General features: G+C 40.8%; 1 protein-coding gene across 2 annotated transcripts in view; it reads right to left on the bottom strand.

Annotated features, from left to right (window-relative positions):
• The window catches only part of F13a1 (coagulation factor XIII A chain), a 210,318-nt gene that overhangs the window by 181,869 nt on the left and 3,477 nt on the right, over positions 1 to 24,972 (bottom strand). For both annotated transcript variants that reach the window (XM_048348563.1, XM_048348565.1), the window contains exon 3: positions 8,235 to 8,423. In XM_048348563.1, the coding sequence (XP_048204520.1) occupies positions 8,235 to 8,423 (189 nt within the window). The remainder of the gene's footprint in view (positions 1 to 8,234; positions 8,424 to 24,972) is intronic.

The following is a 24,972-nucleotide window of genomic DNA, read 5'->3' as shown; positions in this document are numbered from 1 at the left end:
TGTTTTTCTTCCCTATGGTTTAGCCCATGTTGTCACTGTATTTGACTTTGGTACCCTGGGTGTTTTATATATGTTTATCTGATTAGGGAAGAGAAATATCAAAATAGTGAGACAAAGTACAAAAGGTGAGCCAATGTAATGGCGTTACACTATATTGGAAATTAACTGTACAACTTGGGAGGGGAGCGTTGAGAAGTAGGGAAGGTGGGAGAAAAATGAGGGAGAGGGTAAAATGTTTGACAAGAAATGTACTCACTACCTTATATATGTAACTGTAGCCCCTCTGTAGGTCATCTTGACAATAAAATAAAATTAAAAAAAATCATGCTAGGCACTGGTGGCTCATGCCTATTATCCTAGCTACTCATGAGGCTGAGATCTAAGGATATTGAATCAAAGCCATCTTGAGCAGGAAAGTATGTGAGACTCTTATCTTCTTTGCCTTTCTGACTGGTTTATTTCACTTGGCATAATGTCCTCCAGTTCCAAAGGAGGGAACAAGAGATAGAATCTCTTTTTCCTTTAAGGCTGTATAGTGTTCCATTGTGTGTGTGTGTGTGTGTGTATCACATTTCCTTATCTATTCCTCCATTTTTGAACATTTATGTTACACAGATTCTTTACCTTGGCCAATGTGAATGATACTAAAATCAACTTGGGAGTACAGATCTCTTTAGATATTGTTATTATCAAGGATCTAGGGAGAGTGGAGATAAGTCTGTCTCAAAATACAGAAACTGACACCCACAGTGGTGGTGTAATTTATCCAGGGCTGCTGGCAAAGAATTTGAGCAGCCATTTCTCAAAAAATTGAGAAACAGCTGGGCACCAGTGGCTCAGACTGACAGTCCTACCTACTCAGGCAGCTGAGATCTGAGGATCATGGTTTGAAGCCAGCCCAGGCAGAAAAGCCTGTAGGCAGAAAATAGCTGTAGCATAAGTGGTAATGCCTTAGATAAATTACTTAAGCTTAGTGGATTTCTGTTTCTATATTTTTGAGTGAGTTTTGTCTCCACTCTCCCTAGTTCCTTGTTCTTTTATGAGGATAAAATGGTGCTTTATGAAAGTTATATCATTTGGATCATAAATAGCTATGGCTATAATCATATACCTAAGAGAATTAGGAAGAGAAAAAGTTAGTTTTACATCATGGGTTTAGAAGTTCCAGTCCACAATCCTGTGGTCCTATGGCTTTGGGCTTCTGACAAGGGAGGGAGGTCCTGGTGTGCCTGTGTAGAGCTGACCTGCTGATCTCAGCAACCAACAAGGAGAGAAAAAAGGAGGAAGAGCCCAGTGTCCCATAACCCTCTCCCATACCCTGTGTCCATGACCTAATGACCTTCCTGTTGGCCCTCCATGGGGAACTTTAGGACTTTCTCACCAAACAGCAGCATGGCTGCTTAGAACAGGCATTATCTTCTGGACCTTTAGAGGAGGAAGCAGTAATTTAGAGGCCTGAGTAACTCTGTCATTGCTTCCAAGGGTGGAGCTGAGAGTCTGACCAGGGGTCTGTATGAGGCCATTTCCCCTGTCCCTCCCTGCTCTCAGCCTTCCATTGAATGGGGTCCTTCCTGAAAGGGCCCCACAGGTGGAAGGGGGCCAGATCCTGCTGCACACAGAGACCTCCGTCCACTTTAGGAGTCTTGTGCTCCTAAGGAAAAGGAAAATAGAGCTATTTTGTTGCATCTTGTTATAGATGTGAATAGAGATTCCTAGGGGAGAAAAGAAAGAAAATCACACAGATTCATGCAGCATGTGTGCATTTTGTCAGTTATTATTAGTCTTAGGCCTTTAGCCAGTGTTATTGAAAAAATTTCTCCAAGGTAGCCTCCATATTTCTGCCACAGTATTCTAAAAAGTGGAATAAAATTAGATTTTCTTAATACTCTGCCTAAAATTCTATAGAAGGCTTCTGATTGTTTACCAAACTGCCAAGTTCTTATCAAGGCATAGGGCCATGTGCCAGCAGTTCACACCTGTGATCTGAACTACTCTGGAGACGAGAATCCAATAGGGGTTCGAAGCCAGCTTGGTCAGGGAAGTCTCTGAGACTGCTTTCTCCAACTAACCACCAAAGAAGTCAGAAGTGGACCTGAGGCTCAAGTGGTAGAGCACTAGCCTGAGCAAATTTTGTTCAGGACATGAGCCAGGCCTTAGGTAAACCCCAGGACCAGCACAAAAGCAAAGGAAAAGAAAAACAAAGTTTGAATGTTACATGGGACTCTCTCTCTCTCTCTCTCTCTCACACACACACACACACACATGCGCATGCACACACACACACACACACACAGTAAAGGGCATTATTATCAAACTAAAGTTGTAGTAAGGCAATGTTTGTAGTAAACCAGTTTGTGGAAATGCCAGGATGAACAAGATTCACTTTTGACTGCATGATTACTCAGGGCCTTTAATCCATTGATGATTTTGTGTGTATCTCCAAGAAGACAGAGAACACAGCATGATTCAAATGTGTTTGGCCACAGCCCTTTTCTTCTAAGGAGCCTCTCAGGAGATGTGATCATGGGAAAAGCACTCCAGGAAACACTGTCCTAGTTTCTCAGTTGCCATTATTAGTCTCTTCACAGAGATGCTTAAAAATGAACACATTGATCATCAGTGCAGAAGCCTATAAGAATAACAATTAGAAATAACATCCTAGAGACGTGCTCCTTGAAGATGGTAGAAAAAAAATTACCCCCTTTCAGCAAAAGGCAGTGTAGAAGGTGTGTGGTTTAAGACTTCTGTCTCTACATCTCACCAGCTGCATGAGAGCTATGTTTTATATGTGTAAATCACACATCTGAACTTTGAGACAGAAGTCCACAGGGAGACCCTGTCCTACAATATTTGTCTTTCAGATTGCTTTGGGCGTTTACGAATAGGTTAAGTGCATCTGTGAGGCTTTATATATCATAAGCTTGGTTCTCAGGGTGATGGTGTAAGGAGGTAAAGCCCAGGAGGTAATTAGGCCTTTGGCAGAATCGACCTTGTAAAGTATTAATGCTCATCTTTCAGAGACAGTTACTTCTGTGAGAATGGTTGTTCCACACGGAGTGAGCTGGCCCCTTGGCTCCCACATGTGATCACTCTGCCATAAAACCATCTGCTGTGGTATGACAGACAAGGGATGGTGGATTACTCACGAGAGGCTGAACAATAGGACCACCTAGCCTTAGACTATCCACTGTCCAAAAGAGTGAACCAAATAGACCTCTTTTCAGAGTCAACCCAGGTGGGAAAGTTCCTGGCACTCTTATTTCCAATTAACCACTAAAAAGCCAGAAGTGGTGCTGTGGCTCAAGTGGTAGATAGTTAACACAGCACAAAAGCTCAGGGATAGCGCCCAGGCCCTGAGTTCAAGGACTGGAACAAAAAAGTAAATAGAATTCTTTTCCTTCAAATTTAATCTAGATTTTCTACATCTACTTATTCTAATGGCATTTACTTTCATATCTTAGAACTTAGTTTCTCCACAAGTGAGGAGGAGGAAAGAAGAGGGAGGAGGGAGGTGGGAGGAGGGAGAAGTAAAGAAGAAAGGACAAAGATTTCCCAGAGGATGTGTCTATGTCATAAAGCATCACAAAACATATCTCTTGACTGCTGAGCCCCATGGATAGTTATTACCTGATTTTGTCCCCTCCTCACATTGAATAAAATTGGCTATGATTTCTTCTTTAAGCACATATCCCTTTTAGACTCAAGACACTTCCCTGCTTTGATTATACTTCTACTTCAATATAGAGTATAATATAATATAAAAGTATAATTTGATCATTTGGCCTTTTCCTCCTTCAGGGACTCTAGCTCCCAGATCTCTTCCCTAGAAGTTGTTTCCTCCCAAGATTTGAGTCTTAGTCTAGTGTAAATCAAGTAAATCAAAATGAACAATGTCTATATTTTCTTTGTCCACCCACACTTCACCTTTAGACTTCTGTTTTTGAACACTATTGCTCTCAAAGTCCCCCAAATTGTCCACCAGAATCAAACAAATCCACCTAACTCTGCTGTCCTCCAGGTGAAGGAGAGTGTACTGTGACCAGGAGAGGCACTTGGATTTGAAGAATAGCTCCAGCTCTTTCTGGTCCGGGATGGATAAGTTGCTTAATTACTAAGTCATCTAGAAAATTATAACTATAGTCCAGTGCCCAGAAATATGATTGAAGAACTCAATGGGAACTACACAACACATTTGTATGACAAATGTGTGTATAAGTAGGTATACATCATGTGCATATGCATATCTCCATGTGTGTATATGTATGTCGTGTGTATGAGTGTGTGCATGTATGTATGCATGCATGTTGTACCAACACTTGCATACTTGTTACCCTGAGCCAATGGGTTATCAATGGGAGACATTATCATCAATATAACTCACATTAGAAAGTTCTAGCACATGTCATCAAAGTCAGAAGGAAGTGGCAATGTGAGAGTTGCCCTTGACTCTTTCCTCCCTCTCATCTCTTACACAGCCACACTTCTAGTAGATATTTTTCCTCAAGATTTCCCAAGTCCAATCACTCTTCCATTTCTCTATCCAACTGCCATAACCCAGGCTGTCATCTTCTCTCCTCCCAAAATCTTTATCCAACCTGGATCTCCTGTTTCAGTAATCTGGGCTGGAAGGAGCATGACATTCTGAAGGAGAATTCTCTGTGTTACTGTAATCTTTCAAACACACCAGAGGCTGAAAACTAGGTGGATTTTATAACCATTATTTACCAAATGAGTGAGGTGTTTTAATAGTAGACTATTTTGATGTTCAATGGGTTAATGAGATAGGACCTGTGAAACTGACCCTGGCTGGGGATGCTCAGCACATGGTGACCAAAACTGCATATGGCTCGCCACAGTGCCACATCACCAGACTGCACCTGTCCCTCATAGCACAGCAGGTGTGCAAGTCCAGTGCATAGTGTGTCCCAGGCACCATTCTTTTTTTTTTTTTTGGCCAGTCCTGGGCCTTGGACTCCGGGCCTAAGCACTGTCCCTGGCTTCTTCCCGCTCAAGGCTAGCACTCCGCCACTTGAGCCACAGCGCCACTTCTGGCCGTTTTCTGTATATGTGGTGCTGGGGAATCGAACCTAGGGCCTCGTATATCCGAGGCAGCCAGGCACCATTCTTATCCTTCCATGACCCTCCCCCACACAGCCCCTTACAGATCAGAGTAGCAGATAAGCTGTGAATGGATTTCTGGAAGCTTCTGGGAGAGGCCTGGCTTTCCGGATATACAGATCAGATTTGTGGTTGTTTTCCTTCCCCTCTTTTCTGCTGAAGCCAGAAATAGGAAGCATGGAGCAGGGCAGGGGTCTGAGGAGAAGATCTAGAGAATCTCCAAGTCCTGGCCTTGACATCCTTGGGCTTGTGTGACTAACTCTAGGGAGAAAAATATTACTCATCAACCCTCTAGTGACCCGAGGGCCCACAGAGGCAAGCACTCTCTCCTGTCTTGAGAGAGCTGGATAGGACAACTAAAGTTTTTCCTTAGAATCACTCTCATCCCAGCCAAAATAACTATTATCAAAAATAAAGCAAAACAAAATAAACCCCAAAGAAGAAGAAAACCACAAATGCTCACAATTATGTGGAAAAAGAAACTTTAAACTACCAGTGGCAATATAAGTTCATGCAGATTCTCTGTAGGAAACTGTATGGAAGTTCTGCACAAAGTTAAGAGAACTACTGTGTGATCCAGCTATGCCACTCCTGAGTGTATGTCTGAAGGCAAGTAAGTCAGCATACAAAAGAAATACCTGAATCTCCGTACTTAGTAGCAGCACCACTCACACTAGCTGAAATTTAGGATCAGTGTGGGTGTCCCTTAAAAAAAATAATGGATAAAATGTGATATATATACACAGTCAAATATTACTTAGCCAAAAACAATAACAAAATCTTGTCACTTGCAAGAAAATGAATGGAGCTAGAGAGTACTGTATGAAGAGAAATGTTTTCTCTCATATGAAGAAACTGAAGATGACTGGGAAGGGGAAGAGGGATAAAGCCCAGCATGAGTACAGTTAATGCATGTGTGGAAATGTCACAAATCCATTTGTTTCTCCAGATAATGTGTGTTAGAGATAATATTAATAAAAAATCAGTCTCAAAAAAAATGACTCTCCTCAAAACTGGGCATCATAGATGTCCTGTCTACATTAAAGTAACAGCTATTTAATAATACATATTGTCCTAAGCATTCACAGCTCCAGCTACAGGCAAACACACCAATTAGTAATGCCCTGTTCCAAGTCTGCCATGATTTGCCATGGCCTCAGGCTCAAAGCTGGAAAGAGAGAAAAGGCTGCTGGGCACATTCTCTCTTCATACCCACATCTAGAACTTCATTTGCATCTCCACCTGCCTCTCAGAGGCTGTCCTGCTGGCCAGCACTTAGCTAATACTCTTATGAGGCCGAAGCACCAAGGCCTGGGCCAGAGAAGGCTCACCCTCACCATCACTCCCTTCTCCCGGTCACCATCTTAACTACTCTGAGAACAGAACACACACAGGGGTTAATCTGCCACTCTTTCTTAAATATTTAAAAAGCAATTACTTAAATGTTAAAGATGTATTCACTTAAATATTTTAAAAGTGAGATAGAGAAAATAAGAAGGAAGAATTGAAGGGAAGAAAGGAGGGATAGAGGGATAGAAAAGGGGGAGAAAGGAAAAAAGAAAAGAGAGGAAAGGGAGGAAGTAAAGAAGAGTGGACAGAAGGGAGGGAGGGAGGAGGGAAAAAGGGTGGAGGGAAAGAGGAATGGGAGAAGGAGAAAGAAAAGAAGAAAGGGAAGGGAGGGAGGAAAGGAAGAAAGGAAAGAAGTTTATTAGGAAATGCCCTAGGTCCTCAGCATAGAAACAAACACTTCCAAGCATTAACATATCAGTTCATTTTAGACAGTCATAGGAAAATGAAACAATCAAATGTGAAGTTATTTTTCTATAGTTTTGATATAATAATAGCTTTCTCCAAGTAATAGTGATCTTTTAAAGTAATATTTCAACTGACGTTATTGGTACAACTAATTACGTTAAAATTCTGAAAGAAATACTTCCAGAGATTGTTCCTTACCTCCTTCTCTTCCTTCCTGGCTGCCTGCCTGCTTTCTTTCCTTCCCTCTTCCCTCCTCTCCTTCTTTCCTTCCTTCCACTCAAAATATGGTCTTTTCTGTTTGTGAAGTTAGTATTTTCCCATTCTGGGTTTCCTGATATTGAGGTAGACCAATGATACAAACTTTGGCGCTTAATTTCATTTCCATTTCTTATTCTCTATGTATGTTTCTTTTTTCATTATGATAATCACATTGAAAATCTCATTTCCATGGCTTTATTCAGCCCTACTGAAAGAAGTCACAGTACCACTTTTTGTGTATGTGGTAGTGAGTAACTAGCTCAGGGCCTTCTTGCACTTGTTGGGCAAGCTGTCTTTGAGATAAATTGCTAACTCAAGTACACATTTTATGCAAATGGTTCCTGGATTTTCTCCTATCTTTCATCCACTATTGATTTAAGTTATTTTAATCTTTAATTTGTGTATAGAATTATGTGGTCTCTTGCTTTCCTATGCATATGTATTCCTGATATTCATTCTTGCAAATTTCTGGAGAAATGTTTACCAAAATACATCAAATATCAAGTTACAGCTAGTAAACTGTCACTTAAAGACAAAGGTTCCCTGGTTAGATTAATTTGAGAAGAACTGGAAGTAAATGGTATTTCCTGCAACCTTTCAGGCTACTGTGCACTTGTCAGTTTTCCAGAGGAGATTCTAGTACAAAGCATTCAGTGAATTGCATGGAACATCCACTTCTCCTGTGCCATCCACAGGACTAAATTAGGACAGAGCAAACTTTGGGAGAGACATTTGTTGGAATCATATGCTAAGATTTGCAAGTATTTTCAGCTTAGAAAACCAATTAACCATTGTGATAACTTAAAAATCACAACTATAGAGTGTCAAAGCTATTTGGGAAATAGTAATTCAGTGAAATAACATTTTACAATTACAATTACTAATTACAATTACTAATGTTTATACAAGGCTTTGACCAGGGTGGGCCCAAATTATTGGTGTTCTGCCTAAAGCAGAATATAGGGTAACTTCATGGCTGGATGTCATCCCTGCTCCAGGCAGTGTTAAGTGTGATGCTGGGAAACAATGTAATGACAGCTGAGCCCACCCTCTTTGCAATTCAATCTATGACATCATGTCTAGGACTTGCACCCAGCACTCACCAATGACATATTCCACTCTGAAGTGATCTCTCCTAGAGTTGTATGGACGATTGAAGTCAATCTGGACATAGAAGGACTGTCCTCTGCGGACAATCAAATTGTTGTTGTCATACTGGTCTGTGTGATGGTCGATCTTATTGCTGTCCCATCTCTCTTTGAACAGGTGAACACTTGTCACATGAAGGTATTCTGGACATTGAGAAAACAATTGAAGGAAACTGTTAAGTGGCTTTTAGTTTAAACACAGACAAAAAAGAAACCAACCAAACCAAGCCAGGATATTTTTCTGAAGAAGGAAGAGAGTAATAAAAGTCTGTATGGAAACAGCAGGGACAGAAGATCTGACCATCAGTCTCTTTTCTTGCTTAGGAAGAGAGTTTTACTTTTTAAGCATGCATTTTCCACTCATAAGCTCATTTCCGATCACAAGACACTCACTTTGGGGGAGATGGATGCCTGGTTTATAAATCTAGATACAGGGAAGAGAAGGAGGGCCAGAGTTCAAGGCCTCAGCTTCTCTGTCTCATGCTGGGTTTTGCTATGCTAGGCTCTCCCTATCATGCCTAAGCTTCTCTATATGAGGCAGTCACTTCAATTCCCCCATCTTTCCAAAGGGTGGAATCAAATCTGAGAAAACCTCAAAGGGATGTTCTAAGAACAAAGTTGGCCATTAGTCCAAAATTCTCCTGTCACCTCAGGAAGGGTCAAATGTCCTCTCCTGAAGTTCCAAAAGTAGATCTGGGCCCTCAAAGGCAGCTGAGGAAGGGAACAGGTGTGCAGAAAGGAAGCTGTGAGATAAGTATGATTGCTTCCAGCTACACAGGCCTTCCATCTCCTTACCTACTAAGCGACACATCTGGATATCAAACCCTGGTCTGTTTGATGCTAAAATTCCAGAGTATTCCTTTATCTTTTGGGATGAGGTATATGTGTGTCAATTGTGTGTTGACCAATCATCTGACTTTGTGTACATTACTTAAATTCCTTTCCTCATTGTAAAATGAGAACACTGACTTTATAGACTACCATGTGATGCTTCAACATTTAGATGAAGTGATATGGAAGTGACATGAAATGAAATGCACCAAAGCAGGAGCAGAGGCTGATACAGCCTAGCCTTGCACAGAGGTAAGCTGCCCTCTGCCCCTTTGCTATTCCCTTCTGTGAATGACCACTTCTGGGAAGGCAGTGTCAACTACAGTCTACACTGTGGTTTAGAAAGCTGAGCCTAGAATCAGATCCATGGGTACATGTGGAGTTCTCCAGGGACATTGGGATGAGAATATTGGGGAGGGATGCTGTGTCCCCTGCTTTCCCCTATCCCTTTCTCAGACCTGATTGGGTTTCCTTAATGGCTACAAACAGAAAGCATACTGCTTAGCTTGTACCCATTCAGAGGCATAGTCCTGACATACTGCAAAGATATCTTTGCTTTTATACAGGAATCCTATGCAGGCTTCTGGGTTCCTTGGTGCCATTTTTTCCTCATAAATGAAACCAAGTACTTGAGCTCTTTAAGATCCACCTTAGCACTGAAGTCCAAGAGTGCTGAAACCCTTATTACCATTATTTTTTCTTTAAGTAGTTGCACAATGGGGTTTCAACTCAACATGTAAGTTTATGAGCACAATGTATCTTATTCAAAATCATCCCTTCCATCATTCTCCTCCATCTCCCCCAACCCTACCCATATCCTTCAGTTTCCTGGTTCCATTTTCACATATGTATATTGGAAATTAAGTTTTCACCCATTCTTTCTGTCTTCATTTGTCCCTCTTTCTTTTACCTCACTCCCTACCTGCCAACACATGTTCCAGCTTCCTGGCATTAATTTCATTAAAATGCAGGTTAATTATTCGTAAGAGTTATATCATTGGTATGCACCTTTTGTATAATATACACCTTTTGTATACCATATTTTGGTCAATCCATTTGTGCATATCTGCATATTACCTTTACATATTTTCATATATGTTTATAAGTTAGATCTAACTCCTGCATGTGAGAGAAAACATGTGTCCTTTGTCTTTCTGATCCTAACTTACTTCACTTTGATACATTCAAGGTTCATCAAAACCCAAGTCTTAATCTCAGGTGTCAAATTTATTCAGGTAAGATTCTTTATCTCTAAGGCTCACATAGGTGCATTTCCTTAACTGTAAAATGAGGATGGTAATGAAATTGAAAACAAAAGTTCACTATCAAACTCCTTCTATGAAGCCAGCATAACCCTTATCCCCAAACCAGATAGGGACCCATCAAAAGAAGGGAACTATTGACCCATTTCTTGAATGAACATTGATGCAAAACTTCTCAACAAAATTCTAGCCAATTGACTTCAACAAGTCATCAACAAATTATACACTTTGATCAAACTGTATTCATTCCAGGGATGCAAAGGTGGTTTAATATAAGCAAGTCAATTAATGTAATAAGCCGCATCGATAGGCGCAAGGACAAGAATCACATGATTTTTTTTCTATAGACATGGAAAAGGCAATTGACAAAACACAACACCCATTTATGATGAAAGCTCTGAAGAAGCTAGAAAACCATGAAACATTCCTGAATATAATAAAGGTTGTCTATGACAAACCTACAGCTAGCATTATACTAAATAGTGAAAAGTTAAAGCCACTTGCTTTAAAATCAGGATCAAGACAAGGATGTCCATGCTCTCCACTTCTCTTCAATATAGTACTAGAATTCCTAGCCAGAGAAATAAGGCAAGAGGCAAATATAAAGGGGATCCAAATAGGGAAAATGAAGTAAAACTTTTCCTCTTTACAGATGACATGACCCTGTATTTAACAAACCCCAGAGACTCTACTCCCAAGTTACTTGAGCTGATCCAGAACTTCAGCAAAGTAGCAGGATATAAAATTAATCCTCAAAAATCAATGGCTTTTCCATATGCCAACAATAAGGAGAGTGAGAATGAAACCAGGAAAACAACTCCTTTTGCAATAGCCTCAAAAAATTAAATACCTTGGAATCAACTTAACCAAAGAGAAAGACCTCTATAATAAAAACTTGACAAAGAAAATTAAAGCAGAAGTGGAAATTAAAGAAGGCAGTGGAAATACTTGTCATGCTCCTGGATTGAGAGGATTAACATCATGAAAATGGCAATACTGCTAAAGGCTATTTACAAATTCAATGCAATACTCATCAATATCCTAACACAATTCGTTAATGAAATAGAGGAAGCAGTCCAAAAATTCATATGGAACAATAAAAGACCCCGAATAGCAAAAACAATCCTAAGTAGGAAGAACAGTGCTGGAGGAATATCAATACCAAACTTCAAATTCTATTACAAAGCTATAGTAATAATAAAAAGTTTTTTTTTTAAATAACCTGCTTGGTATTGGCACAAGAACAGGCCTGAAGACCAATGGAATAGAACTGAAGACTCAGAAATGAACCTGCAGATCAATGGATACTTAATCTTTGATAAAGGAGCTAAAAAAAATAGGATGGAAGAAAGACAGCCTCTTCAATAAATGGTGCTGGCAAAACTGGTTAAACACCTGTGGAAAAGTAAAGCTAGACCTTATATATCACCCTGCACCAGAATCAATTCCAAATGGATCAAAGACCTGGAGGTAAAAGCAGATACCCTGAGAACATTGCAGGAAGGAATAGGAGAAACACTTGGGCTCCTTGGCACATGTAAAAACTTTCTTAATAAAGAACTCAAAACACAACAAATCAAAGAATGGTTGGACAAATGGGATTGCATCAAACTGAAGAGCTTCTGCACAGCAAAATATATAGCTAGGAAGACAAATAGAAAGCCCATAGATTGGGAGATCTTCACTGGCAATACAACAGACATATCTAAAACATACATAGGACTAAAAAAATGAAGTTCCCCCAAAACAAATCCTCAAAGAAACAACTGCCAGATTAATAAGTGAGCTAACTCTGAAAAGGAAATGAGAATGGCCAAGAGACACATGAAGAAGTGCTGCACACTGCAGGCCATAAAACAAATGCAAATCAGAACAACACTGAGATTCTACTTCACCCCAGTAAGAATGGCCATTGTGAAGAAAACTAGTAACAGCAGATGCTGGTGGGGATGTGGCCAAAAGGGACCCCTACTATACAGTTGGTGGAGTGTAAAGTTGTTCAACCACTCTGGAAAGCAGTGTGGAGGTTTCTCAAAAGGCTAAACCCCTATAACCCAGCAACCCCACTTTGGGGGCATTTACCCAAAGGATTACAAGCAAGACCACACTTTAGCTATCAGCACAACTATGTTCATCACAGCATAATTTACCATGGCTAAAATATGGAACCAACCCAGATGCCCCTCAGTAGATGAATGGATCAAGAAAATGTGGGACATATGCACCATGGAATTCTATGCTTCTATCCAAAAGAATGACATAGCCCTGTTTGTAAGGAAATTAAAAGACTTGGGAAAAAATCATATTAAGTGAAGTGAGCCAGACTCCAGGAAACATAGACTCTATGCTTTCTCTCATTGGTAATAATTAGTACATGTCTAGGATAGTCCTAGCAGAAAATTACAATAGCTCAGTAGCTAGTACATATGAACACATAAGATGATGCTAAGCAAAATGAACTCCAAGTTATAGAATTAAGTGGTTTATCCTTGTTGTTATTGTCAGTGTAGCATGTGAAATTATGCCTTTTTTGTCTTTCTTTCCCATGGTTTAACCCCTGATGTCACTGTAACTGATTTTGGTACCCTGGTTATGGTATATACATTTATCTAAATTAGGAAAGGGAGGGGAACATCAAAATGGAGAGACAAAGGGTAAAAGGTGAACCAATGCAACAGCAATACTTAGAAGACAATATGCTATGACCCAAATGTACAATGTGAGGGGTGGGGAAGGAGTTGGGGAAGGGGGAAGCTTGGAGAAAAATGAAGGAGGAGGTAACAAGTTTGATAAGAAATGTACTCACTGCCATAAGTATGAAACTTAAACCCCTCTGTACAATACTTTGCCAATAAATTAATTAATTAAAAATGAGGATGAGAATTTCTATGAGGACTCAGTGAGATATGATGTAATGGGTCTTGTTTGACACCTGCAGTACAGTGATGTTACAGGCGTACTGTGACTCATTGAGCAGAAACTGTGACAAGCGTTCCATGTGGCTTGGTATTCCATGGGTTACTCTGGCTGCAGCATTTCAGTAGAGCACAAGATGCAGTTTTATTTTTACCTCATTTCACAGCTCAGTCAGAGTACATGGGCCCCTGAAGGGTATTTTCTTTCCAATATGCTGTGAGCTGAAGATGTTTAATTTTCTAGACCTCTCTTTTCCAAGCTACCTTTCTCCTAAGTTCTCTGACTTTATTAAGGTCACATTCTCTAGTGTTAAACCAACCTAAGAAAGAGTGGGGAGAACCCAATGTGTCAGGGATTGAAAATAACTTTATTGACCAACTCTCCTGTTCCTCTTTCTTTGCACAGTGATTTTTAATAACTTAAAAAATAAATAAAAGTCAAAATCCTCAGGAATGGGCTGAATGAGTTCACCATTCATCAGTATCAAAGAAGGGAACATGCTAATATATAGCTCACAGGGTCTCAGGGGGAAGGCATTCCCCAGCTATCTGGTATACCTGCCATGTAGATACTACAGGGGCATCTCCAGGAAAGCTTTAGGACTTGGGCTTTTGGCCTCTGACTGAACAGGGAACCCAGTACCTGACAGAACCAGCAGTCTATTTTTAAACAACTTTAATTCTCTTGTGATGAACTGACAGCTGCTTCTTTGTAATTTTCTATCCAGGGATCCTGCTTGGGTTTTGTATAAATGTAGAGCAAATTCTCTAGTCATTTCCTTTGGCATCCTCTAGGTATGTAAAGGATCCCTAGGCATCCCACCCTCAGAGTTAAACTGTCTCCATTCCTTCAACATTTCTTTAAGATGCTTCCAGAACTTTTACCCATCATTCTGTTTTGGAATATATTTCACTTTGTACATTTCTCTTTTGAACTGTTTCCCTAGAAGAAAGTACATACTGTGGCTGTGATTTTTTTTCCAATAAAGTACAATGAGACAATTACATCTTTGAAAACAAACAGTACAAATATATTATTTTAATTCAGGATATCATTAGTGTCTTGAACACTATTTTCTTACATGAAGTCCATTCTAATGTCATTTGCCCCAGTAATGGACTATAATTCCATTCAGATTCCTGCAAGTTACTTCCTTGAGTTTCTGTTTGGTCATATGTATTTATTAAAATGTTTTCTTTGTTTCTCCCTTTATTTTAAGGCCTTACATATATTTATTATTAAGTTCTACTTATTGGGTTGGCTCATTGTTCCATACTCTTAAAATAATTTTAAGAAGCCTGAATGTACATTCAATACCTTTCTAGTGGTACTAGGGATTGAATTTAGGGATCTCATTTGCTAGACAGGAATTTTATAACTTGTGCTAAAACTTCAGCCCTTTTTGCTTTTTAGGATAGGGTCATAATTGATGCCTAATCTAGCCTCAACCATGATCCTCCTATTTATACTTCTCACGTACATAGGATGACAGGCACACACTACCAACCCCAGCTTTTGGTTGAGATGGGAGGTCTCACCAACTGTTGCCTAGGCTAGGCTTAAACTGTAATCCTCCAGATCTCTACCTCCCAAGGAGCTAGAATTCTAGGCAGGAGTTACTGTATCTGGCCCTGTATTCAATATATTTAATATTCTCTCCAGTTTTCTGACCTCCGGGATTTCTAAAGTTTGCTACTTATGTGTCTATCTAAGGCATGGGCATAAATGCTGATTAAACAATTGCCTAATAATTGCAAGCTAAGTAAACACATAGTGGTAGATACTGAAAAGTAAACAGTGGCCACTAAATTATACAGACACACATACACACTCACACACACATACACACATAACAGTAGTCAAAAGACAAGTAATTGACTACTTGGAGAAGAAAGTGGGGCAGAATGCTTCTGCAGTGAAAGCAGGATAGGGGAAGACTGAGGCCAGGGTGTTGGGAGGAAGGGGGAAGCTGCTAAAAAATGATTGGCTGGCTGGAAGCAGGAGGCAGAGCTACAATGGAAAAGCAAACAGAAGCAAATTTATTGCCTGTGTTACAGGGCTTGAGCTTTGCGTTAGAGATACAGTGAAAAATCTGCAACCACAACTTTTCCTGATTTGATTGATAAATATAAGTTCACATTGCTTCTGGGGACAGATGGGAAGAGGAGTTGGATAAGGCCAGTGCGGGGGTCTGTTAGGAAGTTGTTGCCTTGCTCTGAGTAAGAGATGGTAGTCAGCTATCTGCTTATAAGGAATTATGTTCGGCTCTTAGAAAGGTCCCAGGTTTTGATGCCTTGGTCCTCGCCCTTCTCCATCATGATTCGATGCCCTGAATATTACTATATTAGCTCTTTGTCTTGGCTTCCCATGCAGCTCTCACTTCGGGGAAAAAAAAAGTTGGAGAGGAATTTTCAACTGTTTCTTTGGTATCTAGTTGCCAGTGGTGCAGTTCTCACTGCCACAGAAAACCTGACATTCTATCTCCAGCCTAAATATACAGCTATCTGGTTAACACCTAGTGAATCTGATGAAATTAGTCAATCCTTGTACAGGGCAGCACCCAGCTCTGTGAGATTTGGGGAGGTCCTGTAGAAGGGCTCTGTGGAGAGGTGGGTTGGCATTGGCCTAACTAAGCAGACGTGATCAGGTTTCTGGACTGCAGAGGTGACAGGAAGCAGCAATGGTGGCTGAGCCCTGCAGTGCTCCTACAGATGCAGTGCTCTCCACACCTTCATGACCACTGGGAAAATTGTTTTCTTTGGAGACTAGTATATTTTATAGAATATGATTTGGGAGATGCTCTATGCCTACTAATTGTGCAGCCCTAGGAAAGTTATATAGTCTCTCTGAGCTACTGTTGCTTTGCCTTTAATATGGACATGAGATACCTCATAAAGGGCCTGCTACCGAGTATATTCTCAATAAATGTTGAATGTGGTTGTTGATATCAGGGTTATACTAGCTCAAAGTCAAACTGCTGGACTCAAATCTTAACTCTGCTATGTGTCCTCCTTATGACTTTTACAAGTTGCATAAGCTTCCTTAGCCTCAGTTTCCTCATCTGTAAAATGGAGTTGGCTGTTTGTGATGAGTATATAAGAAAACAGAGGAATGCTGAGACAGGGCCTGGAAGAACATGCTAAATTCCCAGAAGTTGGTAGTAATGACAATACCAGAACCAAGCAGTTGGCAGAGCCATGGAGCCAATGTGTTAAAAGCACAGTACTGGGAATATGGCCTAGTGGCAAGAATGCTTGCCTCCCATACATGAAGCCCTAGGTTTGATTCCCCAGCACCACATATACAGAAAATGGCCAGAAGTGGCACTGTGGCTCAAGTGGCAGAGTGCTAGCCTTGAGCAAAAAGAAGCCAGGTACAGTACTCAGGCCCTGAGTCCAAGGCCCAGGACTTGCAAAAAAAGAAAGAAAGAAAAAAACAAACAAACAAACAAAAGCACACATATCTGGAGCTTGTGTTGGAAGGCTGGGTTCTAAGCAATTTACCTGGTAAAAATGTCCCCAGAAATCTTTTCAGAATTGGCCTTTCAGCCCTTCCTGCAAGCATGCCCATCTTCATCTCCTGTGTTCTGAGTGGACACAGTTGCTTTTCCTTCCCTGAGTTCTACATATAGATGGATTCTTCTCTCCTTTCAACTTGTATAATATACTTCTCTATCTGTAATAAATACTATATGCTATCATTAACACTTTGTGTTACCTTTAAATAGATTATGTCACCCCTGGGACTGCAAACCTCTTGAGAACTGGATCACATTTCCACCATCTTGTCACTGTGCTTGAGAAAATGAGCAAAAATACATCCACAGCTCCATCACTTTTCTATTGGACCAATTCTAATAATGCCTGAAAATGAGGCACTTGGTGTAATTTAATTCATTTTAAAATGATTTACCTTATTTGCCATGGGATCAACCATATCAGTTCTTTAAATATCATTTATCACACTCTTATTCTCCAAAGACATGAGTTCCAGGACCATGAGTGTTGGTGGAGACAGTGACTAGAGATTGTTATACCACCTAGCCACCAGAAGAGAAATTTTGCTTCACATTGAAATAAAAATACCATGTCTTTATGCTGTGACAAAGTGTAAGTAAAAAGGGAGCTAATGAATTCCTTTGAGTATATAAACCTAAGGAAAAAAAATCATATGCATTTGCAGTTTCTCACACTGAAAATAAACATACAGAGAGAATTTGTTTTCAAAAATATGTAATCCATACGGTCATGTTTTTGAGAACATTTAATTTGAAGCATAGAGTTTCCCAAACTGTTTTTTCTAAGCAATCATTTCTGTTACTCTAATAAGTCAAAACGTTTGGAAAGGAAGTGAAAAATCCATAAGGTTTAAGTGTGTTGTAGGGTGTGTGTGTGTGTGTGTGTGTGTGTGTGTGTGTGTGTGTGTGTGTGTCTTGAATTCAGGGTTCTAGCCTTTTTGCTCAAGGTTGGTGCTCTGCTGCTTGAGCTACACCTTACCTTCTGGCTTTTGGCTGGTTAATTGGAGATGAGAGTTTCTTGGTTTAGCCTGCCTGGGCTGGCTTTGAACCTTAATCCTCAGATCTCAGCCTCCTGAGTAGCTAGGATTACTCACCTCCTGAGTGAGCTACCAGTGCCTAACTAAGAATTTATAGTAAAGAATTTATAAGTAAAGAAAAACTGAAGTAGTAGCAAGTAAAAATCCTCTGTACAATCTCTGCAAAATCCATCCTCAAATGATCTAAACTAATAAAAACATCCCATTTAGTAAATAGCAGTTGGAAAAAAAGACATACAAAACAGAAATCGGTTAAAATGGGAGCTAAAAACTACTCTGAGAAACAATGTCCCAGCCTGTAAAAGCATGTAATATATTTAAGAAGGGCATCAAAGAGGTGGCAGCTTCTTTGAAAAGATGGAAAACGACAGCCATACCTGTTCCTCTTCAGAGTAATGGTCTCACAAATCAACACATTGAATCGGGTCACCATTTGTTTTTCCTTACTATAGAGAAATAGCAGTCATAATATTCAATGTACATGTGTAAAAACGGAACCAGTTAACTAGATAGGGTGGGTAGGGTTGGGATAAATGGGGGTGAGTAATGGATGTGGTAACACTGATCAAGATGCATTGTACTCACAAATGGACATGTTGGTGTTGTTTTTTTTTTTTTTTTTTGGCCAGTCCTGGGCCTTGGACTCCGGGCCTGAGCACTGTCCCTGGCTTCTTCCCGCTCAAGGCTAGCACTCCGCCACTTGAGCCACAGCGCCGCTTCTGGCCGTTTTCTGTATATGTGGTGCTGGGGAATCGAACCTAGGGCCTCGTGTATCCGAGGCAGGCACTCTTGCCACTAGGCTATATCCCCAGCCCCTCAAATGGACATGTTGGATTAAAACTTCTTTATACAACTACTTCAAGATAATGAACAGTAAAGGAATTACATGAAGCTGGGTACTTATAAAGAAAAGAGATATATACACAGAAAAGAGAAAATTAAGCTCCTAGTTTTGTAGGCCAGCCTTCCACATCACATGGTAGAGTTCAGATGAGGGTCCCTGACTCCATCCCCTGAAGATCTACCATATGACCAGAACACATGCAAGAAGGAGGACCACGTGCGGGGGTCAGACTAAGGTTTTATAACCATTCACTTTCCTGAGAACTAACTCAAGGTCCTACAAGAACCATCTTATTCTCTTTCAAATATACCTTAATATCTTCCAAACCAGCCTGTAGTGACCCACTAGACCCTTATCTCTTATATTTTTTAATTATGTTTAAGTAGTTGTACAAAAGGGTTTCAGTTTAATATGTCAGTTTATGAATACAATGCATCTTGATCAATGTCACCCCTTTTGGAATTCTTCTCCATATCTTCCATTCTCACCCCTCAATTTTCCTAGTTCCATTTTTCCCATATGAACATTGAACATTATGACTGTATTCTCTTACAAGTCCTACCATCTCTTACATTGCCATACTGTGGATCAAGCTTCCAATACTTGAACCCCTGAGAGACAAGCCACATCTAAGTGATAGCACACTTCCCCACACAGAGCTGAAATCCTAGTATTATGGATGAAACAATATTACCTTTATTACTCATGGATAGTTATCCCCAGATCTAGCCTAGAATAGAATTAGGTTGTTACAGTAACTGACAGTAGCAAGGACTGTGCAGATGGTTATCCTAAAATGCAAGACACATAAAAAAAAATCACCATGTCATCTGTTGTCTATTTTTCTAAGGAGTGCCCTTCTCAGGTAGTGGTTACCCAGTAAACATTTGTTAAGCTGGTGAATTAATTTTTACTTTGTTTATTGGCCTATAAAGAGGTAGCATAGTTTGAAAGAGACTTCTTGTTGTTCAGGCTTCATTTCCCATAATAGAAAATAAATTTGCATTCCTCTGTATCTTTCCAGATCTTGGCAAAATGGAGAAGCTCATTTGTAAACAATTGTTTAAAAAAAAAAAGAGGCAGAGAAAGAAAAAGAAAAAGAGAATGTGGAAACTTCAGAGATTGCTCTTTCAAAGTGACAGCTTTCAAAAGTCTGCCTAACACAATTTAGTCTAATTCCTAACACATCAAAAAATGGTTTGTTCAAGGAAAAGAAAGTTTCTCTTCAGAATCAGCTGCCTCTCTGTCCTCCGATCCCCTTCCTAATGTGAATAAAAGTAGATTATCTTCTCCCTTGGTTACAAAAAAATATTCTTCTGAGAATGATTATACCTGTCACAGGCAGAATCTTGAAATAAGTTAAATGTTTAGACTCATATTCTAGGAATTCCCCGGTGAGCTGAAATCTCCACTCAATCTTTAGTAATATTATTACTGAGATACAGGCCTTAATGCTATGCATAAGAAAAAGTAGGTCTATTTATGGAGAACAGAATAACAGGGAAAAAATTCCCTCTCTTTTGTTCTAGATACCTGAAATCTTGAAGTACCATAGTTAGAACAATTAAAGATACTTTCTTTAGCAGTTAATTTTTAAACTATTGCTATGAAGATGTCGCATACTTTAAAATATTTAAGAAATCCATAGCTAGCTGCTCAGAGGGAGCTAGAACAAGAGAAAGGAGACTCATCCCTTCTCCACGAAATATAATCCCTGGTTCTCCTGTCCTCTAGCCTACAGTATCTTCTCTCTATTTTTATCACCACTGGACTTATATTTATAAAATATAATTCTGCTATTTTGAATCCTCCACATTTCTTCCCCTATCATCAAAATAAAAGTGACCAATCTAGTGTGATTCTTTCATTCTCAGGCTCCTCTCCTCTCTGATGTCCTTGGATCTCTTTTCACTATTTGGCATACACTGCTCCTTGTGTTGAAAAGTCCCTCTCATGTTGTCCTTTTTCTGGAACATTCTTAGGCCCAGCTCAGATATCCTCCCACTATGAAGTGTTCCCTCAACCACATCCCCAGTCACCACACACTGAGAGTGTGTAGTTATTGCACTGAACCATATTGTTCTTTCTTTGCCTGTTTTATTAGACAGATCTGCTGTGGCAGGAAAGTGACTTAGTCACTCTGGCAACCCCAGAGGGAGCCTGGAGCAGCTCCTAACACACAGCTGATACCAGGGCATGTTTGTCCTGAACTGAGGGAAGGGCAGAGCAGCATCATTTCTGACCTATGCATTGGATGTCTCTCTTTCAATAATCTGGAATTGAGAGAACCCAATTGATCCCTAACTGGTTGATTGGTTAATTTAGTTCTGACCAAGAAGAATGCAAGGGAGAAGAGCCTCAGGAGAACACTAGATCTCACCCCCATGTGGTTTTTCCTAGAACCAGACTTGTTTTCTTGTTGGAATTGAATATACCAATTTGGCATTAGACCTGCCAAATAAACATTAGACTTTCTGTCACCAGTGATCACTTATTGCTTATAATAGTCAAATCAGCCCAAGAATATGCATTTTTTTCTGGCACTTTATAATTTTAGTCACCAGAAAACTGTAGACAGATGTTTTAGAAACATGAACTGAAATAATTTTGCTCTAATAAAATAATCTTCAGTCAAATATTCACAGCTGATGTATATGCATTGCTGTAGACTGTAAATTTCATAGACAATAGAATCTCTGGCTACAGAGCAAGTGAAAACAAAACAAAACAAAAAACTGACCTTTTTCTTTTTTTTTTTTTCCTCCCTTCTTTTCTGGCCTCTCTAGGCTTCTCAGTCAGTGTCACAAGGTCAGCTTTTTGAAAGGTAAAGACCAAGGCTTAACATGATCAAAGACCTGGGCAGAGGGCTGGCTTTTCAGTCCTGGGGCCAATAACAGCTGTTGAGATGGTTGGGGAGACTTGAGTGATCTGGAGGCCACTAGTGGCTACTTGACAAACTGCAGGAAGGTGGACGTGGAACCACTGGGAATTAATGATTCCTTCCTAGCATTAGTCCCTTAGCAAAGGCAACACAGGGAAAAATGGATATATTTAGTGACAGAAACCCTGCCTTTTATAGAATTAAACAGAAAACCTGAATTGTGAGGAATAGTTTCCTTATTCGGAAAGCCTGTGCTCTGGTATTTTTGTTCTCCAGGATTTTTGTTTCAGTTAGGGTCAGAGTCCCCATTCTTTGAGATATAGTACTAAGTGCATGCCTTTGAAATCTGGAACTTGTTATTACTAGTGATACAAACACATAAGGGATGAAGACTCGTTTAAATTTTTTTTTTTTTTTTTTTTGCCAGTCCTGGGCCTTGGACTCAGGGCCTGAGCACTGTCCCTGGCTTCTTTTTGCTCAAGGCCAGCACTCTGCCACTTGAGCCACAGTGCCACTTCAGGCCGTTTTCTATATATGTGGTACTGGGGAATCGAACCCAGGGCTTCATGTATACGAGGCAAGCACTCTTGCCACTAGGCCATATTCCCAGCTCATCATTCAATTTTTAAGTGACTTTTTATTTCTTGAAATAATTGTTTAAATCGTCATTGGGCTCTCTCTTTCCTGTGGAAAGGCCTTCACAAATATCCCAGAGTGTAGCAGAGGCCATGGAGACATGACTACCAATTAACTAATAGCTGATTTCCCAAATCATTTGGTTTTATCCCCTTCCCCTGCTTCTGAAACAAAGAAACCAGTAAGTTAAGATTAAAAATAAAAACTGACCCACTCAAGTTATCTGACAATTCAGATGTCTTATTGCCTACATTTTGCTCATATTTTTGACTTACAGAGGCTACAGTTTGCGCACATCTGTACAATCAGGTATTCACTGGCTGATGGATCAATGATAATCTTGGTGAGCAGGGTAAAAGTCATTTGCATGTTCCAACTCCGTGAGCGTCATTGGTCAGGCTCTTTGGGTCATATGCCCTCCACACACTGCCTATCAGATTCTCTAGAAAGCATGCTAAGTAGACATTGCTTCCATTTTGGTTTTGGAACACTCAGATGTCTTGTTTACCATCAAGCTGGGTCTTTTGCTTCCTAGGCCATAGATTTTCCACACTGCCTGTGTTTAGGATTCCAGGCTTCCTCACTGATCCTGGCAAGGGTGGCTGTGCCCTTTGCTTTCTCTTCTTTCTGTCCCCTTCCTCCAATGCTAAGTCCCCTTCCCCAGGGCCTCCAATTTCTTCTCCATCAAAGAGGAACTTTGCTAGAAAATAGAATGTTCCAACGTGACCTGCTTGATCATTTAAGGGATGCAGGATTTTGTTTTATTTGCATTCTAAAAAATATAAAAACAACAAATCCCACAAAAACGAAGACTCCCATTGTGGGCAGTGAAGGAGTGATATAACTAGATGCTTTGGGCCTCTGTTGCCTAACCTGTAACATGGCAACTGAGATTATCTGATTTACATGTCTCCTTTAATTCAGTGCTATGGCTTCATGGTGAGATTTAGAATGGGGCACTTAGCTGGGAGAATTGGTTCAGAGTAAGTGTGTCTGGCTCTTCAAACTGTGCTATGCACTTAACTGGGGACACCCTTGTGTTCTGTGGAGCCCCATCTTAACTGGGGATGCCTTTGTGTTCTGTGGAGCCCCATTGTAACTGAGGACGCCCCTGTGTTTTGTGGAGCTCATCATAACTGGGGATGGCCCTATGTTCTGTAGACCCCCACCCAAACTTGCATGGTACCTAGTGACAGCTTTCTGATTTTACAATTTGATCTCAAATCACCTTGATGGGCTTAGAACACAATCAATCCCATCTATACCATGTAGCCAGTTCTCCTACTCACTGCCTGTGTTAGGATCAACACTGACTTTTCCCTTTGCTTCTGGGGGTCCTGCATCTACTGGAGGCTTTTGAGCACTCTTTACCTGACAGGGACACTTAAGCACACAGCCATAGGGTTGACTGTGCCCACTTACCTTTCCCTTGCCTGGATGAAATGTAGCACAGAGAATCTTCAGGAGCAAAACTGGGTTTTGACACATAAGTGATGTTACAGAAAATCCCTAGATAACATTCAGGAACATGAGTCTGAATGTCCCTGTTGTGGCCCAAGGGAATGGCATTTGCATCTTGAAGGCAGCACTGGCACCTGGGCCCTGTCACAGCTGACAGAGCTGAGAAGAGGTCAGCTGCTGGCTGCCGCACCTGGAGCAAGCCCCAGAGGACCAGGCAGAGGCAAGAGGCAGAGGAAGCCACATGGCTTGCCTGCTCTAGAGAAAAATTGAAGACTTCCATCTCTATTACTGTCACAATCTGGCACTTCTTGCCCGTTCTGAAATTCACAGCTATGGAGGGAGGAGGGAGAAGGAAGGAGGTGCAAGCCAGACAATAAGATACAGTCACAATATTTTGAATGTGAAATCTCTCAGCTAGAGAGCATTCTCAAAGGCATAGAACTGTAGGGCTGCAAAAGGCCTCAACAAACTCAGCACATTTATTTTGGAGAGGGGATGGTTGAAAGTAGAATGACAAAGTGACTCCCCTGAGTCATTTGTAAGGTATCTGTAAGTGGCAGAACTGAGACAAGGATCTAGGTCTCTGATGATCTTACAACTCAGAAGAGGATTTTGTAGGTTTATTTTAGCCACCACCCCCCAAAAAAATCAAGGCTGGATGCTGGTGGCTCAAGCGTGTAATCCTAGCTATTCAGGAGGCTGAGGATTGAAGTTTCACGCCAACCCTAGACTAAAAGTCTCTTATCTCTAATTAACCAGCAAAAAAATTCAAATAATGGAAGTGTGGGTCAAGTAGTAGAACTCTAGCCTTAAGTAAAAACACTAAGGCACAGTACCTGGGCCCAGAGTTCAACTCCCAGTACTGGAAAGGAGAAGAACAAAGAGGAAGAGGAAGAAGGAGGAGGAGGAGGAAAAGAAGCAGGAGGAGGAGAAGGAGGGGAAGGTGAGAAGGAGAGAAAGAGGAGGAGGAGGAGGAAGAGGAGGGGCAAGAGGAGGAGGAGGAGAGGAGGAGGAGGAGAGAAGGGGCAGGAGGAAGAGGAGGAGGAGGAGGAGAGGAGGAGGAGGAGAGGAGGGGGCAGGAGGAAGAGGAGGAGGAGGAGGAGGAGAGGAGGAGGAGAAGGAGAGGAGGAGGAGAAGAGGAGGAGGAGGAGAGGAGGAGGAGGAGAGGAGGAGGAGGAGGAGGAGAGGAGGAGGAGAGGAGGAGGAGAAGGAGAGGAGGAGGAGAAGAGGAGGAGGAGGAGAGGAGGAGGAGGAGAGGAGGAGGAGGAGGAGAGGAGGAGGAGAGGAGGAGGAGGAGAGGAGGAGGAG

Source organism: Perognathus longimembris, chromosome 6, assembly GCF_023159225.1.
Source record: "Perognathus longimembris pacificus isolate PPM17 chromosome 6, ASM2315922v1, whole genome shotgun sequence".
NCBI lineage: Eukaryota > Metazoa > Chordata > Mammalia > Rodentia > Heteromyidae > Perognathus > Perognathus longimembris.
The sequence above is the reverse complement of the archived record's forward strand: the minus strand, read 5'-3'. Positions and strand labels throughout refer to the sequence as shown.